General features: G+C 40.5%; 1 protein-coding gene across 1 annotated transcript in view; it reads right to left on the reverse strand.

The window, feature by feature from the left end:
* LOC101869266 (histone-lysine N-methyltransferase MECOM) overlaps positions 1 to 18,993 on the reverse strand; it is a 51,067-nt gene that overhangs the window by 14,562 nt on the left and 17,512 nt on the right. Inside the window, exons 5-8 of the mRNA XM_031047120.2 lie at positions 16,912 to 17,059; positions 15,728 to 15,881; positions 8,755 to 10,117; positions 6,695 to 6,782 (exon numbers count right to left, since the gene is read on the reverse strand). Of these exons, the coding sequence (XP_030902980.2) occupies positions 6,695 to 6,782; positions 8,755 to 10,117; positions 15,728 to 15,881; positions 16,912 to 17,059 (1,753 nt within the window). The remainder of the gene's footprint in view (positions 1 to 6,694; positions 6,783 to 8,754; positions 10,118 to 15,727; positions 15,882 to 16,911; positions 17,060 to 18,993) is intronic.

Genomic DNA, 18,993 nt, shown 5'->3' on the forward strand with positions numbered 1-18,993 from the left:
GACCTGAAGGCAGTATAACATAATAATGTTTTCAATTAATTTCTGCTAAGCACTCAGTTATTATTTTTCATAAAACTATCAACTTGAATATTTTTTTCTTGAATGACATGAGTTTTAAGAGTCACACTTTCCCCTCAGTATTACTGACATTGAGTTTTACTGCTGTTTTTATCCCTTGTGACTCAGCTTTCTATGAATCTTCTGCAAAATCTTCATAGTTAGCTTTGGATTTAGCTATTCACAATAAAATACTCTTCTCAAACTCTACTCTTTGTTTGCATATTCACCCTTCTTCCTATGTCATTTACAGACATATGCCAGTGTTCAGAGCCCAGTGACACCACCACAAGGTGGACTCACTGATCATTTTCAATGATGGTAAATATCACAAATTTATTCTTAGCTTTTTTTCTCCAAGATTGTTGTTGTGTTGGGTTTTGGGTTTTTTTTTGGACAGGGTTAATAATTATGAACCCAGAAGATGACTTCCCTTTCTCATTAATGAAACTCCCTCTTTCAGCTGAAACACAACCAAAGCAACTCTTATTGCTTCAAAACACCGTTATTTCTGATGGTAAAAGTAAGTCTTGCCTCCATAGAAACTGCATTGACCATAGAGATGCTATGAATCAGCTATCCACCAAACTTCTGGAGCAAGCTGTTAGGGATAACATCTGTCCCAAGAAGTCAGGTGGGTGCCTATGGATACCTCATTTCTCCAGGGATGGTCCTGGGGACCACCACAGAGGCAGGTGTGTGGCTGAAGCTGCTGGGCTTTCAGGAGGGGTCTGCACCCCAGCTGAGTGCCCAAGGGCTGTGGCGATCCTTGAACAGAGCTGGGGAGGAAGGCACTGCTTGACCCTGAGGATGGGATTAGTATGATTGCCATCTCCATGAAAGCTCTCTGAGGAGTCAGGAGAGTGAGAAGATCCTATTACATGCTTTACATGCAGCTATTGCCTTATGGACAAGTCATGTCTGCTCCTAATCTGAGATCAGTGAATGACAGTATTTTATATAGAACAGCAACTTTTGATTTACACATATAAGAGTTGTTGATTCTATCTGTGTCCAGATGTCTGGAAAAGGAAGCAGCTTTCCCCCACCTCCCTCCAGCTCCCTGAGAGGCTATTAACCTCCTACTGACGCAAAACTAATATGCAGTTGCAATTCCCCAGCTCCGACTCAAAAATGCAGACATTACCATAATCGGCTAAAACAAGTATTTATAAGCATTTCAACGGGCAAGATATCATCATCAGTGGCCTTGAGCATTTGTCTTAAAATTTATTAACCAACAGAAGAAAAAGTGGCATAAATAAAGCAAAGGTTTGTTGTTGCTGGTTTTTAAGAATAACCTGACGATATGAAATAATCTAGCAGACAATGTCATGAATTACATGACCTCATGTTTTACAAACGCAACTCCTTCATTGCTATTATCGCAAAACCAACTGACTTTATGGCTGTAACTCATGGGAAAAAAAAAACTGCTCAAATGTTTGCTTTCTATTTTTACTAGTGTTATTTAAAGAAATCTTGAAAACCCAACCGCTAAAGCTCAGGATTTCTTCCTCACCAGTGCAAGTTAAAATGTTTTCCTGAAGAACTATGACTTGCAAATTTGTTTTCTTGAAACTGTGTATTTGGACGTCCAGCCATGGAACTTGGCTGAGCTACTGAGCTATATTCACATTCAAGAGACCTATCACACGTGGCTGAACCTTATGAAGCAGTGTAGAGAAACTCCTGCTGATCTGCAGTATGATTCCAGAATAACTATCTGTATTCATGCAATTGGTGGGGATTTAGCTGACCTAACAGAATGGACTGTGTCCTAAAATAAGCCCGGTAAAATAAAACCTTTGTTAATGCACTCACCAAATTTCTTTTAATTAGTTTGTAAAATTATTTTAATTATTTACAATGATTCTCCATAAAGCTATTGCAAATAAAGTATGACTCTAATTACAGAACCATTTTATAGCAACCTTTTCATGATGGGACCAGAAGGAGATGAAAGAGTTTACAGACTAAATAAATCATGATCTATTCAAGAGAGGGTGTTGTCATTGATTTGCGCTATCAGGTTCCTGCCAAAGTTAAAAACAATCTGAAATAATCTTGAAATATATGGCACATGCAACTGCCATATTAAGATAGAAAGGTTTATGTGACGTGTTCAAATCTCTCAAGATGAAGATTTATCCATGAATCAGCATCCTGCTCTAGGCACTTTATATTTTAAATACCTATTTCTGCTGCAGCTGCTCAAAGCACTAGCATAGCCAGGAGACATGCGCTCGCAAAAACAGCAGGATGATGGAAATTTGAGGACCAAGCCAATGTCAAAGAAAGCAGACAGAAGAAAAAGACTTCACTGGAGTTTTCAACTTGTCAAATATTCCCAAACATAGCCACTTTTCTGGGGATTCAGGGTGCCTAGGCCAAATCACAAATCCTACCATGGTACTTTCATGTACTACACTAGATTCCCTCTGCTATAAAGAAAATGTTTGAGATTGACCTTTTGTGCTCTCTAAGTCTGGCATCTAACCCTCCCTCCTACCTGTTGAGCTCATTCAGCATCTATGGTACTTGCAGGAGTCCTTTGGTGCTTGCCTAGCTCCTTTTATCTCAGGATTCTAGCGCATCTTATGCAGCTGCAGAAACCGTTGCCTTACAGGAAGAAAATATGATCAAAAGCCATGTGTGCACAAAGCAAAGGTCCATCACTGCTTTTGGACGGCACACAGATGACAGTAGGAAGGGCTAAGTAAGTGCCAATATGCAGGGGCAGCACCTTTGGGAGCTCCTGCACTAGCCCCGTAGAGACACATGTGGGAAGAAGTACGTGAGGATCTCAGATCTCATTTTGAGAAATTCTGTCTTTGTCTTGTGAAATTAGTCCACGTCGCACAGCAAGTGGTGAGTGAGAGTGAGTCAGGACCTGAGCCGCAGCTGGCTGGCTCCAGCTTTCCCTTCTGAAGCCCGAAGGTTGGGAAAAATCTGGGACAAGTATTTATGGGTTCAGTGCTGCAGCTGAGGAGCCAGCAATGCAAAAGCAAAACACAGTGTTATGTGAGTTGCGTCTGCAAAAGCAGTTGCTGGGGATCTTTTTTTTTCATGAACAATTTAAAAGTATTAAAAATAACGCTTTGTAAAAATAGAAGAGGAGGCTCAAATTTATCCAATAATACTTTTCTAGTACTATTCCTGTTTGCGTAAGGGTGATGATGTAAGTATACACACAGGACAAACCTGACCCAAAACCATGTAAAATAAATGGGGTCAGTTTAGCTCAAAACTTCAGTGCTATTAAAGTGACTAACTCTCACTGAAGTCAATGCAAGATAGAAATGTGAAGTCTCCTGAGGCCATGTATTTTAATGTCTCAAACAAAGATTAAATGTTTGTAACTACTGCAATCTATCGAGACTTCAGACTGAAAATTTCACTGCAATCTCTGAAGGAAAGAGATGTCCAAATTGTTCCAAAGGCTTGGAACAATTTCAGTGAAATATAAACAAAGACTGCATTTTGAAACCCTCGCTCAGGTAAAGCTCCCATTGCCTTCACCAAATAAAACCCGCAGGATTAGGTAGGTAAAAATAAAGCCAATTTGACATAAGAGGATATTTATCTGCTACAGCTACAACACTCTGTAGGAAAGTGTGGCATGCTCTGTAATTGAGTGGTAAATTATCTTTCATATTTTATTTTTCTTATGCAATTTATTTCACAATTATTAAATCAAAAATATAAGCCATTAACTTACCCAAATTCTTTGATCAGGCAATTGGAACTGGGAGCAAAATTGAAACAAAAACAACACATTATTCCTGCATTGGAACCCTCATTGCAATCAATCTACTAATTAAGGTTTTATTTAAAGATACTAATAAAAATGTTAGTCTGAATGATTTCTTACATCGGCATATTCTTTCCCTAACAGTGTAATCCTTGCAATGGCAAATTATTGTGAAACAACATTAAATGATCTTATTTTCTTAGCTTTCAGGCCACTACCACTGGGAGGAATTTTGCTGAAGCAGGGACAGGGTAAGGACTGGATGGTTTATGTCATTAATCTCTACTTCAGAAAACTATTCTAAAGATTTATCTGTTAGCTGTCATCTTATCCAGTTAAAAAAAAAAGAAAAAAAAACCAAACCAACAAACATACAACCTTACTTCAGATGGCAAGTTTCAGAAATAAATTTAACCACAGAAACACAAACTTGTAAGACACGAACAATAATTTTGCTCATATTTTAATCCTGCCAGCAGAAAATGAAAACTTGCAGTACACTTCACACCTGTACTTTTACAGGGGTGAACAGGACTATAAAGGAAAAACAGCTTTTCTGCAAGCTGTTCCCCAGTCCTCTATAAATACCAAGCCAAATTCTGCCTTTCCAAACAAGAGATTCCTTTCTATTAAAGTCTGCAAGAAAGAAGATTTTGGCATTGCCTTTTTGACAGGATGTGATGGTGGTTTAGTTTTCTTTTAAATGTATTAAGAGCAGATATTACACTCATGACCTTTGTATCCATGCATCTCACACCAAGTCAAAGACATCTCTAGCAGCTAGGCAGGTGATAAAATGAAAGCCAGTCTTTATCACAGATTTTTTTTTCTATTGCACAATGAGAAACATGGAGAAATAGATTCAGCCATGTGGGCGCACAACCAGCCATTCCTCCTGCCCGAGGGTGCTGGCTCTGCCCCTCCTCAGATGGCACTGCAGGAGGGAGGTGGCATCTGTCACCTCCTGCTCACACTGAAAGACTTGGTGACCAAGCTGGGACCTTCCGCAGGCACCAACAATAGATTTCACTAACTATGAAATATACATGAAGGGTGAAATCCCAGCATCCTGTCTGCTAATGGTAAAATGCCCAATGTCTCCATTTCACCTGCTCACTTAGAGTATCCTCGCCTAACTCCTATAACTCTTCTCCAGTTCCCTGTGTAATTCAGTCATACAATGCTACACAGAAGAGTATCCAGCTGTTTCCCCACTCACCATTCATCTCCTAAAGGTGCATTTTACCCAAGCAGCCTCGTTTCCCACCCACCAATCATGCTACCTATCATCATCATCAAACCAACTTGAGACAAAACCTTCAGAGCCCCCTGAATCCAACTTCACTAAACAACAATCAGTTTACACCTCCTGAAAAGCTAGCTATCACAAAGCAAAATAATACAATTTCTTCCATGAATACAGTACCTAAAATGCCTTCATTTTAATAATTTACTATTAATTTGCAGCCCCTTCAACTGTTCTAACACAATCACTCACCAGAAGAGGAACCAGCCTGGTTTTACACCAGGGAAAACAAAGAGGATGTAGCTCCTGTCTGTGTATTTGTGCATTAGTACTATCTGCTATGAAAGGGGAATTTTTACTTGCTGCTTTGCAACTTGGGCAAATCGGGTAACTCAGCAAGAGGTGCTCAGCTTTTCTTAAATCTTGTACATAAATTCTACCAATTTTAATACTTAACTAGATCTGTCACTTTCTTCAGACATTGGAACTGCAATGGGGGGGGGGGGTGCTCTGCAGTCTCTGCTAATGCAGTAGCATTATGTTTGTGCATCTTGCAACTATATATGTCATCAGCTATTCTTCCTAGTTCCTCAGAAGTCCCATGTTTCAGAATCTATTCCATACAGTACATAACAACAGTTGACTTCATTAAGAAAATTAAAAAAAGGCAAGTGATGGTAGATTATTGGAATGGTTTCCTCAGGAATTCAGAGTAAGCTGAACCAGAGACATCAGCTCCTGAGTGTGTGCTTAAAATGCAACATACACGTGGGGTGTTCTTGTTAGGATGAAACAGCCCATACTCAGTAAGGGGTTCAAATCTGCAAATACAATTTTATTTTAGGCATAAGATTTAACCCAAATTTTTAGCAACATCTCCTTGAGCAAAGAAGAGGAAGCCAAAATAAGGGTTTGGTGCTGTTGAAGAAAAGCAGCATATAGTTTACATGGAAGTCCTCTTTTTGTATTATATACACATTGCAGTTTTTATACCATTTTAGGGACACCCTCCTAAATGTTTGTTTTTCAGCAAATAAAGCAGCAAGATTATGACCTATGAACAAGACAGCAGCCCTCTCAAATAGCATGTCTTCAGATGTGGAAGAGCAGGGATGCTACAAAGAAATTGCATACACTATCGCCCACAATGGCTACCAAAAAAAACAATGAAGCATTTGCATTATGAGACTTAAAAACACTGTGTAGAAGTTTTTATATCTTTTCTGGAGTTCTTAAATATTGACCACTAGAATTTTCATCTTTGTTGGCCTAACTTGGAATCTACATTTCCTCCTTGTAGTCAATAGACTCCACCACAACAGGCCAGAGCACAGGAGAGTGCTGAAGAAGACACAGGTGGCTGCAAGTGTTGGTAGCTATGCTACGGTTTGGAGAAACACAGTTCTAAACCATACATGTAGTTGGAATCTGGCTTCCTCTAAAATCAAAACATGTTGTTTCATCTGCAAAACATCAAGAAGCTCAGAACAATGCTTACGCTTTTCCACCACAATGGTACAGCAAAAGCTATGTGTTTTAGGAAATCCAAAAATGACTAAGACTACATTCATTTCTCAGCACCTGCTTTGAAGCATCAACAGGCTTGTTTACAACATCTAAATTCCCAAAATACTTACTTGTGGATGAAACAAGAATCCCGGGGAAGGTCTCAAGTATTTCTCTTTCAAAGCTTCCAGTGGGTCCGTTAACTTTCTTTTTTCTACTCTGTAAATGTTAAAATTAGATTTGCGTGTGATGAATCAGTCTCAGATATTAATAATCATACAGCTACTCATATTTAAAATAGTCAATTATACATCAAGTGTGTTTTTTTTTCTCAGAAATAATGGTAAAAGATAAGGAAGTATAGTCAACTCGATTCCCGCATACAACTCATTACCTCAGGTAGGGGCTGTGAATTGCCATTAAAGGGAGATTATACCATTTACAGAGGAAATAATCCTATTTCAAAAGACTGTTTAATAATTATAACAGGAACCAGTGACTAACTACTGAGCACTTTTATAAAGAAATAAGGCAACTCAGAGGAGAGGAATTCAAGGTAACAGGGACCCTTGAGCAATGGGACCCTCCTTGTCTGTCTATGCAAGACATCATAGTCACCATCCTGGAAACATCTCCTTGTGCATGGCTGTGCACAAACAAGGAAAGGCAGGCTTGTAGGAACACAGTGAATACGATATGTCAGGAACAAAGACTGTGATCAACTCATGTGGGCATTTAGGCAGTGAAACAGAGCAGATAATTCAGAAGCAGTGTGGAAATTTGAGGTTTTTGCTTTTTCTGTTACTGATGTGTATGGTTTAAGGGACAGAATCTGTTGTCCACACATAGATGTAACTCACAGCAAAGGAAAAGCCTTGGTAACAATTTGCCTTGTGCTCCTGCCAGAATTTGTACAGATTTCATTAGTTTGTAATGCAGGACCATAAAACACGGATCATTATTTCCACTGCTTCGGGCATTTAAAATGAATATGACGCAAAGAAAACCTATGGTCTACTACAGATATCAATCTAGCATGAATAAAACCATCTCAGTAAATAGCATCATATCCTGTTTCTTCATAATGCATACCTGCTGTCTTATGTGAAAGCTTTCCTCAAAAACTTTGCCCACAGCACTTCTTTTTCAGATAAAGTAATAAATTAACATCATTTACATGGCAGCAATTTTTTGTAACAATTTTTAACAATAGGCTGTAAAATTAGTCATTTGTATTACAGACAAATATTTTTATGGCTAATATTTCTCTAAACTAATTTAGATTAATGACTTTGGCTGGTTACAGATATACGAACAGAATGGCGAAGGGCAAAGAGTAGCTGACGTACACAGGATGCAGGTGAAATCCAGATCCCAGTGAGACCGTCTCAGCACTACTGGGAAACACTAAGAGGTCAGGATTTTACCACTTTTTTTTAAAACCTCATCTCACTAAGAGTGCCTGCTTGTGAACCCTTTGAAGGAAACGATGAGGCTCCCATTGATTTCAAAAAGTGGATCAGATTAACTAGCCCATTGGTTACACTTTGTACACACAAGGATGCTGTACCTCCAATTATATTCACAACATGCCTGGAGAAATCAAACCATTGTTGAAATAATGGTAAAAAAGGACAGAAATCACTCTCCTTTCCACACTTTTAATACACCCTAGGATAAATTTGGGTTTTTGCTGTACTCCTATTTAATTCAGGAGGAACTAGAAAGGTGATGTACAACCAGCACCCTGGTGAGATGCACTGCATGGGAAGGCAGAGGGCCCCCAAGGTAAGTGGGCAGCATTAAGGAAGAAAAGGAATTTGGGACAAACCAGTGATGTCAAATACACAATAAACATACAAATATTCACACACTGATGCTAATTAGTTATGGGTAAAGGAATATATTCAGCTTCTGCATGTCAAGCTAATGACTCACGGCAACAAGGGCAGTCATGAAGACTTGCTGAATGTGGCATTACCAAACCCAGGGTTTGCTCTGAACAGCTCCGATTTGAGGTGGGTGCACAGGTCAGCAGGCAGCCTGGGCCACCCCATTTCCTGGTGGCGGGATGACACTTCCAGGGACAGCGGAAGGAGAACAAGGTCATTCTGCATCCATGGGCAGGTGGCCATGGCAGACCTAGCTGCCTGTACCAAAGGATGCTGAAAGGCAGCAGGGAGCGTGTTACCTGTAAATGGGATCCATAAAAAATGGGGTCGGCCTGGCATGCTGCAAGGAGGACTCTGAAGCTTTCCTTTGCTCAAGGTCGCCTCCTTTCTTTTCTCCAAAGACATGGTTTTTCCGAGGCTCAGCTTGTTTTGTGCTACTGGCTCGACTTCTGCTGCCCATGCTGAGATCTAGAGGCTGGTCCTGGCTTGCCACAGAGGGGGCTGTTGGCTTTGAGGGTATAGGAGTAAGTGGCTTCTCCTCCTTACGCTTTATGGTGAGGTCAAAGGGAGACTCAGAGCTTCCCTTTGGGATCTTCTTTATTTCACTGGGTGATTGGGGCTCCACTTTCAAGGGTAACGGTCTCAAGTCTCTATCAGGAAATGGATATATTGATTGAGAGAATGCTGGAAAAAATGGGAGGGGAAACATGGAAGGGTAAGGTAAGGCTCCGACTTTTTTGTCTTGCAGCCCCACAAGTCCTGTTGAACCAAAGTACTTTTCAGCAATAGAAGCAATAGCCTTTATAGAATCATTCACCGCTCCTGACACCGCAGTCTGCTCCTCTAAGGATGGTGAGAAAATGGAATGATTGCTGTGGTCTTTCTTATTATTTATTGAAGCCAGGCTCTGCAGAGAGCTTACTTTGTCTTTGAACATTTTACCATTTTCTTTAAATTTCTCTTTCTCACTTTCAATGTCACTTTCCAGATCAGAGCCCGAGGTGGTTTCCAGGTCACTGCCACTGGGGGTACTGACATCGTCAAGGTCAAGGTCACTACTCTCTGACTGGTCACTGAGTTTCTCATGTGGCCTCTCTTCAGAGGACCTCTCTGGTTGAAGCTCCACTGGCTTATTCTCCCCTACTGATGGTTGTTTATTTAGTGCCTTCAAAATATCCTGCGTAGCTGGCAGTATCTGAGGATTTGTCATGAGGGGACTTTGACTTTTGTTTGTCTGATCTGTGCTCGGTAGTCCTTTAACAGGAGAACTAGTAGGTAGTAAAGGTGGCCTGTGGTACAAGCCTGAAGGAAACAGACCAGGGAAGCTAAAAGAAAATCCAGGAGCTGTTGGAAAGGTAAGACCAGCAGGATGCCTATTGGCTCCAAAATAGTCAGCAAGGCCCGGATTTGCATGATTCATATTAACCATGGACGTTTTATCCATAGCTGGGGTTCCAGGAAGTGAAATGCCTTGGCCAAAAAATCCTCCTGCTGCAAAATGGTTCTTGCCCTCACAAAATCTCCTGTGTTTATTTAAGGAAGACGTAGTGCTGAACATTTGTCCACAGTCTTTGCACTTGATTTGAGTTCTGCAATCAGCATGCATGCGCTTATGACGACAAAGGTTTGAAAACTGAGTATAGGATTTATGGCAGACCTCACCTGTATGCAAACAACAACAACAACACATCTCAGGCTTTATGGTAATTACCGCCACTCTCAAAATTTTGCAAACAACACCATTTTTTACCCACCAAATGTCAATTAGGAAGCTGTAAGGAGAAGTCAGGATGCACAAATGTACAAGCTACTGTACCCTTCTAAGGCAAGGCATCCAAGCAGACAAATGTCTAAAGACAGCACCAAAACCCACTCCAGCAAACCAGAAAAGGTATGAAACCACTAAAAGACAAAGTTTCCTTATTTGGTCTTTGTATTGCACAGTGTTGCATATTTGGTAACGTTATTCCATATTGCATTAGCATCCAGAGCCACGCCAAGACCCATGTCTCAGTGCTGTAACACTGTATGAACCCACAGTGCTCTTGCATCAGCGAGCACTTGTGTTTGCAAATGGCATCCATTTAGATCACTATTACCATGTGGAAAGTTAGTCATTAAAGTAAATAATTGGAGGACCAGACAAAAGATAGATGGACAGAGCTGACTCAAAGAGCATTCAGTCTGCAAGACCATAAAGATACAAAAGAAGTGAAGGAGGAGACAACCAGACACTTTCAAGTGCATAACCTTATTAACAAACAGTATTTTTTTTCACTTACAATTAAGAATTTAATCTCTTCAAAGTCCAGGCTAGAATAACTCACACATCCAAGGCACTTCTATTCATAGAATTCATACAGTCCCTAGAGGTGCCTGGGGTGCTATAACTCTAAATTCCACATTTTAATAATCTTACTAGTCTTAATGTTGCTTATTTGTCTCTTGCACATGAAAAAAAAAAACACTCTGTTTCGACAATTCATTTAAGAATGCAGTTGCATTTATTTGCATGTGTGATGCTCAAAACAGCTCAATGGATTTTGTTTCAAACTCCTCTGGGGTGAGAATAGCTTCAGCCTCACAAAAGCAGCTCTTGGAGAAAGCCTGAATACACACATGTGAGAAGATCTACCTCAAGCTCATGGGCCTGATCTAACCTGCAACATTTGGCAGATCCGAGCATAACTTCCAGCAACCATTTTTAGTAACAGGATGCAGAAAGCTGTCCCGGTGGTGATAAGCGAGATGCTATGAAGAGTGAATCACGTCGCTCAAACAAATGAGATTTTACAGGTCCCTAACTTTCTGGCTGATAAAGACCTTAGGGAGTAAACTGGGGCAACAACCACATTATAAGTCTGTAAGTTAAAATGTGGTTTGGAAGAGGATAATGCTCAGCTCCCCAGTGCTCCCTTTTGGCATTCCTAAAATGGGAAGAGGCATCAAGCAAGTCCCAGGACTGTGCTATTTCTTGTCTCTTCATTATGCTAAAATTTGTCCATACCTCTGCCCTACCTTCCTTCTAACAGTTTAAAAACAAAGCAACAGCATTATTGGTAAGCTGTGTTATCCCCTGCAATAAATCTTTCTTTTTTTTTTTTTTTTTTCCAGCCAGGAAAAAGCATGTGGCCACTTTATTTTTATTTAATTTGTGTTATATCATAAGCTCTCATCTTTCACACATCAAAGCCACTCAACAATACACATTGTGTATTCTGAGGCCTTTTCAACAATCATTTTCATGATTCGAGACAGACTGACATAATTTACAATGGCTCTATTTTAAGCCTGCAAAGGAAACTGAATTGAATGTATCCCATCCTGCACTTTTGGTTCCCATGAACTGCAATCACGTCCTCTAGCTTCCACTCACACCAGGGCCCACACTAACCTTCCTGCTCCTCTAAATCTCTGCCCTTGAGAAACTTGACCACTTGTTGTCATCTCTTAACTGTTTACCTCTTCAGCAGGCTGCTTCATATCTCAGCAACAATGCTCCTATTGTTTGAGGCCTGATCCTGCCTGATCTACCCGTTTTCCCTGTTCACGTCCCTTTGACATCCCTGGGACAATTCATGGGGCAAAGAGTGCAGAATTGGGCCCAAACACAGGAAATTTGCAATGCGGTAATTCAGGAAGAATGTTTGTTGTTGTATATCAGTTACTGTTCCTGCTGGAAATCTTCATTCACAAGGAAAGACAATAAAGAAAAAAGATAAAATTAAAAAGAAAAAATAGAGGGAATATAAAGAAAAATAAAGACATGAAGGAAAATAAAAAATATAATAAAGAGAAAAAAGGGGGAGAGGAGAGGAGAGAAGATAGGATTATTCTAGTTCCTTGTAAAGGGTTGATTTTCTCTGGATAAGTACTTTCTGATTACTTTTTTTTTTTTGAAAATGTTTTATTTGCCTATTTAACGCAGAATTATTTCTTTTAATTTAATATAGAACTATTTGTCATTTTTTGTTGCAGTTTTTTGCTATTTTCTCCTATTTTTAGCCTAATTGTAGGCGCAAGGTTTCTGCTCCCACAAATGAGCGTCACCTCCGTACTTCACAGTACAGAACCAGGTCCCTTACCTTCACTGTTGAGGTCTTACACAAAAATCGCCCCTGCTCCCATCAGGTTGATCACAGAAACCAAAATCAAAGTGACCAGAAGGGTGATGCAGAGTGACATATCCACACGTTTGCACAAGCTTTATCATGGATATTATGGGTCAACTCCTTTCTTTGTGTAAAGCAGGACAACTCTATCAATAAATATTGATAGAGTTATGCCTAACATATAAGCAGCAGAGTATCAACCATATATACTTTTCAAGAAAAAGAGTATCTCCAATGCACGCATTTACAAGGCTAGGCTGATACAGAATTCAAAACAAATCGCGTTTTGTTAACTCCTGATCTTCTAACAGGTTGCGTGAGGGCCTTCTTCTTATCCATATGACTATTAAACATAACCTTCACTCAAGTAGGTTAGACTGGCAAGCAGGTGAAAAGGGGTGTAATGCCACAGATTTGGTCTTCCTAAAGTTTGGAAAGTTCTCCTTTAAAAAACATTGGTACATTATTAAATTATTATTCTCCATTAACATGCTCAAAAATCAATAGAAGCAAGAAATATTTTATTCTGGAGAAAAGCAAAATACACACAATTGAAAGATATCCTTACAAACTAGTAAAAAGGAGATGCAAATTTATCATTTGACTAAATATATTTTATCCTAATTTTAAAACTAAATAAAAACAATAATGGGGATACTGTTACAATATGTAAATATTTATTATTATAATCTCAAACAGTTACCAATTGTCCCAAAGACTAACTTTTTGAGCATAAAAGTTATTTACAGTTATTTAACTAGGTGCTACTTGCTCAAGGTGCCTCTTGCACTTAACAAGCAGTCTATTTAACCCATGGGCTTTCAAGGCCAGCAAAGACATTTTGGGCCCAGGGCCGAAGCCTTTACTCCCCAGAGTAGTCTTGGGGACTGCTGCCTGAAGCCAGGATGTAATATGGCATCAGTGAATCGCAGAGACTCTGTCTATATCAACTGCACCACCTCAACCTCTGTGGATATTCCCAGGAGTCAGGACTCATCAGATAAATTCATGCTATAAGATCTACTTCTTTTCCTTCACATGACTATTTCCAAGTACAAAAGTTTTGCTTAGACTTTAGTAGATGCGGATGGTTATCAACTTTAATTGCTTCCACACATCTAAGCAACAGAAGCTGGGTTTGACTTCTCCTATTACACCTTATTACACCCTTTAAATCTCAGTGCCATACTTTTAAGTGACTAATTTCTAATGGAAGCTTCTTCTGTTGCAGGTTTTATTGATCTACAGACCCCAGGTTTAACACAAGCTCCCAATCTGGCTCCCAAATTGCAAAAATTCATCTCATGCCTACTCACACTCTGTACCGCAATTTTCTGTAGACCCCAGATTAGCCAGCAATTAGTTTGCATATTTTCTGCTTATTAAAAAAATTACTGTACTATTTTGAATATGTTCAGTCTATTATGGCATGTGGTTTCTATTTGGAGAGACTGGAGATTTTGTGAAGGCAGTGAGTAATTACCTTAGTGTTGGTGAGTTTTCACTCAAGCTTGGGTGGTGTACTGTAATAAGAGACAGTTGCCATAAACAGACTGGTACAAGTAAATCATGGTGTGTGGCCTTCTGGTGGAAAACAGATATCTCCTTTAGGTGACCTTACCTCCCTCCCATCGCTCAGCAAAGCCTACCAAACATGTGGTCTCCAAATCCAATGTTCTGCAATTACATGACTGTTACTCATAGGTTGCTCAATGGGTTTTCATCCCTCACACTGTACATATGAAGAGTCTCAGTTGCTGGTTTATCAGAATAAATAGTTACAAAGAGCATTTGAGAGATTATTTAATTTATAAGAGGTGCCACTTACAGACTTTTATGTAGGGCACTGCAACAGGACCATTTGAAGTCTCCCTATCTAGCCAGAAGTTACTGTGCTCTAACAATTATAATCTTTAAGTGTAATCACTTAAGCTGCAATCAGGCTTAAAAATTATTAGTGATATTTATTACTGGATCTAGTTACACATTTTCTCATTGAAGAACACCAAACTAAAGTTATTATCTAACCCAATGTCAGGTATACAGATTTCACACAAATGAGTCCTTCAAGCCAATACTCCTCTTGAGGAATCATCTTAGTGTGCAGTTGACACTTTGTTCAGGTGTGGTGTTGACATTTTGGTAAATTACTGGTGAGAGCAGCAGAAGATGAAGTTTAACAGACAAGTATAGGAGGTGGTCACAATGGACCTTTCAAGCTATAGCAGGTGTCTGAAAAGACTGTGATGAAGATTAGCACTATCAAGAACAATATTCTTAAATATTTTCTGCCTCTGCGTCCTTGGTGAAAGGGAGAGAAAGCAACCTGCACCGTTACCCAGTAGGATCTGGCTCAGCAGTAAACCTAACCTGTGATCCAATTTACAGCCCAGTACAGAGTCAGGCCCACATACAAGGGAAGTTTTATGGCTGGAGCAGCTGTTGGCAAAGATCTAATAGCTCAACTTGATACTTAAATCTGGGGTGTGCACAGGAGCCTCAGGAAGACGGCAAGCTCCTCTGACTGAAATCTACTGCCTCTAAGGCTTATTTTCTAACTCAAGCAAAAGTCATGGCATCTGCTGTGAAGACTTTGTAGCCCAAAATTAACCCAAAAGAAAGCTGCCATCTAGGAACTGCTGGCTTTTCCTAATTCACAGCATGTCCCAACTGTACTGGCAACCAGTGCCACCACCCTGCAACTGCCACCTCCTCCCTTGTGCCAGTATTAACCCTGCCCTGCACAGCAGGGCTGGATCCAGGACAGGGTGCAGTACTGGGACCACTGCTGCTGAAGAGGAGCAGGAGGCAGAGCAGCCAGCTTGGCACAGTGCAAAGCAACAAGGCTGCAGCCACCAAGACTGGGATGGCTTCTTCTTGCTAAATCTCACTCCCCATTTGCTCTCTGCATCTGTGCATGGAAAAGTAACCCAAGGACAACAGGTACATATATACAGCATACAGTATCTGTCTGAAAAGGAAAACCATATGAAAATAATGCTCTGCATTGGACTACAAATTACCCAGAACTCATATAATAACTCACAGCCCCTGTGAAAACAGTGAGAAACTTGAGCATAACACAACCTCCTGCTTCCAGATTACACTGCTTTAAGACAAGAGACATAACTTAACCAAAGATGTTTAGGTGAAGACTTACATATAAAAGGTTTGACACTGCTGTGGATGTGTTTATGCTGTTTGAGGCCTGAAGAAGTGGCAAAGGTTTTACCACACTCTGGACAAGCGTGAGCACGAGCCCCAACATGCTGGGAACGAATATGCCTCTGAAGGTTGCTGGGGTCCGTGAAAACCTGCTAGGAAATGAGTACTGATTAACCAAGAAACTTGACTGCTAAAGAAGCCAGTTATTACAAGAGTCTTTTAAAATTCAAGCCTTAGAGCTATCTGGGAGTCTTTAAGATTAAAAACCTCACTAACCGACGTCAATGGGAGCTGTGCCTACAGGATGGGGCCTCAGTTTCCCAGGATCAGCCAAGTATTTGGTGGCTCTGTTAACCCCTTTGCAGCCACTGCAGCAGCTGCATTTGATCCTGCCATTAGAAGCTGTGCTTTTGAGAGGTCAGGGACTTCACAAAAAATGAGTCAAAATGTAGCTATTTGAAACCTCTATGCATTACTGCAATAGAAATACTTCAAAGCAACAACTGAGTATGTGACAGCAAGAAATCCTGTAGATGACATAGTCCTAGCACCCAGGGCTTGGCTGCATCTTACAACTGTCAGCTCAATATAGAATTCCCATTATTATAGCAAATCTACTTAAAAACAAGGAAGTCCTCATGCAAAAGGCCCAAGCTGTGGGAATCTGATAAAAAGCAATACGGAGCTCCAGATCCTATACAAATGATCTATACAGCAAGCCCGGTGCTGGGAAGTGATAGAAAGGCTCTAGAGATGAGATAGTTGCACTCATCTTGTGCAGCTGGTACCCATTGCTATTTCTTATTTTGATATACTACAACAGTGTCCTGAACTTTCTGGCCCCAGGAGCCGGCACAAAGCCATCCGCCCTGCATTTCCCTAAGGTTTCTTGCCCCCCAGTGATCCTACTTACACCCCACCAGTCCTCACAAAGCACCAAGCCCTGAGCTCAGGGATGCTCCACAACCCGCATCAGCACCCATTTCAAACTCCACAGCCATTTCCAAATCAAAAGGGGTAGAAAATTAACATATTTATAAAGTAGAACTGTAAACCCCTGAGAAACTGTTTGGAGCATGGCAGAAGCTCCCAGCAGCCCAGCCCCAGGCATCCCCATTTCCATGTTCCCCTGCATCCAGCAGCACAAGAACTGCCAGGCAGCCTACAAATTCACTGTACCTTGGCACAGTTTTCACACTCGTAGTGCTTCCCACTGTCATGCGACATTTGGTGGCGTATCAAGTTGGACTTCCAGTTAAAAGCTTTGGGGCACTGGTCACACTTGTACTCCCTCTCCTCGCTGTGTGACAGCATGTGCTTCTCCAGGCTGCGGAAACAGGAACAGGGCTTAGTGAGGGTTTATCACTGGTTTATAGGAAGAGGAGACAGCAAAACACATAATAACAGCAAAAAAAAGAAATAATTAAAAGCACCCTGAAGGCCCAATCCTGATGGACCCAAGTCCTTTAATTACCAGGTTCACGCCAGCCATGCAGAACGTCCTACTCCGACCAGAATAACACATCCTCTCGTGTTTTGCCAGGCTACTTTCAAATGCTGCAGGAGAAGATGCTGACATTGCTCCCTAAGGAGATTATTTCATACACCTCTCAGTATTTCACTCTGGTAATTCTTCCCTGCAGTCTGAGTTATTTCTACCTTATGACTTTCCCTATAAGCACACCCTGGATCCTACCACCTGACATAATTCCACTTCTTTAACGGGAGTCAATTTTTCTTACAACAGGAATAGATAAGGAGAAAACTCCAACAGAGCAGGACAGGGTGAGCATAAAAAGCCTCTAAATATGGTATACTACAACAAAAGTCACATTTGATTAACTGTGTTCAATTGTTTAGTTATTCATTTCTTAGTTACTTATTCAGTCTATTAATAGGGTATTCAATCTCCACGTAATTTCTGCTGCTCATCTTTGAATTAATTTTTGTCTCTGAATTTTCTCAATTCCTGTTTTATTATTCATTTGTAGAAAATATATATTTCTAAACACCTGTATTGCTTGGTCACATACAGAGTCCTAACTCACACTATTACTTGAGCATCACTACATAATGTAAGAGTGGATTCACAAAAAAAGCACTGCAAACTGTGATTTTTAGCCTGGGATGTCAAAGCACATCAGTCTTTCCTCAAGTGAAGCTCCCAGTGATCTCTGCTGAATCACTGGACAAAACCTGCTGGGTTTACAGTCTTGTTTGGGTTGCGCAGCCCTAACAACAACGTCCGTTCTTAACCACAGGCAATGGAAGTGCATTCACCCTGTGGATGCTCTTTACTTCTAACCCCTTTCAGTCTTCTTCCTTTGGGGGAGAAAAATAATTCTGGCTTCTCCTCCTGATACTTCCAGAACAATTGACTCTCCATCATGCACTGGTAAACAATTTCACTCCTAAAACCAGAGAGACTCTTGTCCCTAGCTCTGGCACCAGCTCACAGATGCCTGCCATAGGTACATGATCTGCCATCAGCACTGGGCTGTCCTCGCCCCTCAGATCTCCATCTTCCTGCTCAGCTCTTTCTCCATTTAATTACGCACACCCTCAAGCATGTCTCATTCAGGCCTTTTGTTTCATATAATCTGGATATAGCACACTTTGGTACTTTTTTGCTGCAAACTGTCTTTGTGGTGTTATTAGCCTTTCAATAATTCAAGAGTTCAGAGAATGACTGCATTCTCTCTCATTTTTCACTCTTTCTTACAGTACTGCCCATCTATTTATGATGACTCGTTCTTTGTTTTCTGCCCTTTCTCTTCAATATTTAATATTTTAAGCTAAATTTACATTTCCTCAATGATTCCCATATGTTAGATATCGTCCTCTGGTTTGCAGGCAGAAAAGGACTTTAACACTGAATAACTCACAACATGGAAAAATGCAACAGTCCAGACCCTTGCCTCACCCACACTGCTGCAACTCTTTTGACTTTATCTACCTACATCAGCCCTTCCAAACCAATCACTCAGATCAAAAATTAGATACATGGAGCTACATGTATTAGCATACTGCATATCGCTTAATATTAGCTGAAGAATAAGACCCTGTGCCTGTATAAATTCCAGTTCAACCTGGTTGACCTAGTATGCGGGGAGCAATATTCGACACATCGTGTTTTAATTTCAGTGTCATTAATTCTGCAGAAGTGTAAGGATTGGGTCATCCAGTACATGGACCAAAGACAGCCCACATGATGCTGAGCCACCTCTACTCCATCAAGAGGACCTAAGAAGCACCTGTGTT

This window comes from Melopsittacus undulatus, chromosome 6, assembly GCF_012275295.1.
Source record: "Melopsittacus undulatus isolate bMelUnd1 chromosome 6, bMelUnd1.mat.Z, whole genome shotgun sequence".
NCBI lineage: Eukaryota > Metazoa > Chordata > Aves > Psittaciformes > Psittaculidae > Melopsittacus > Melopsittacus undulatus.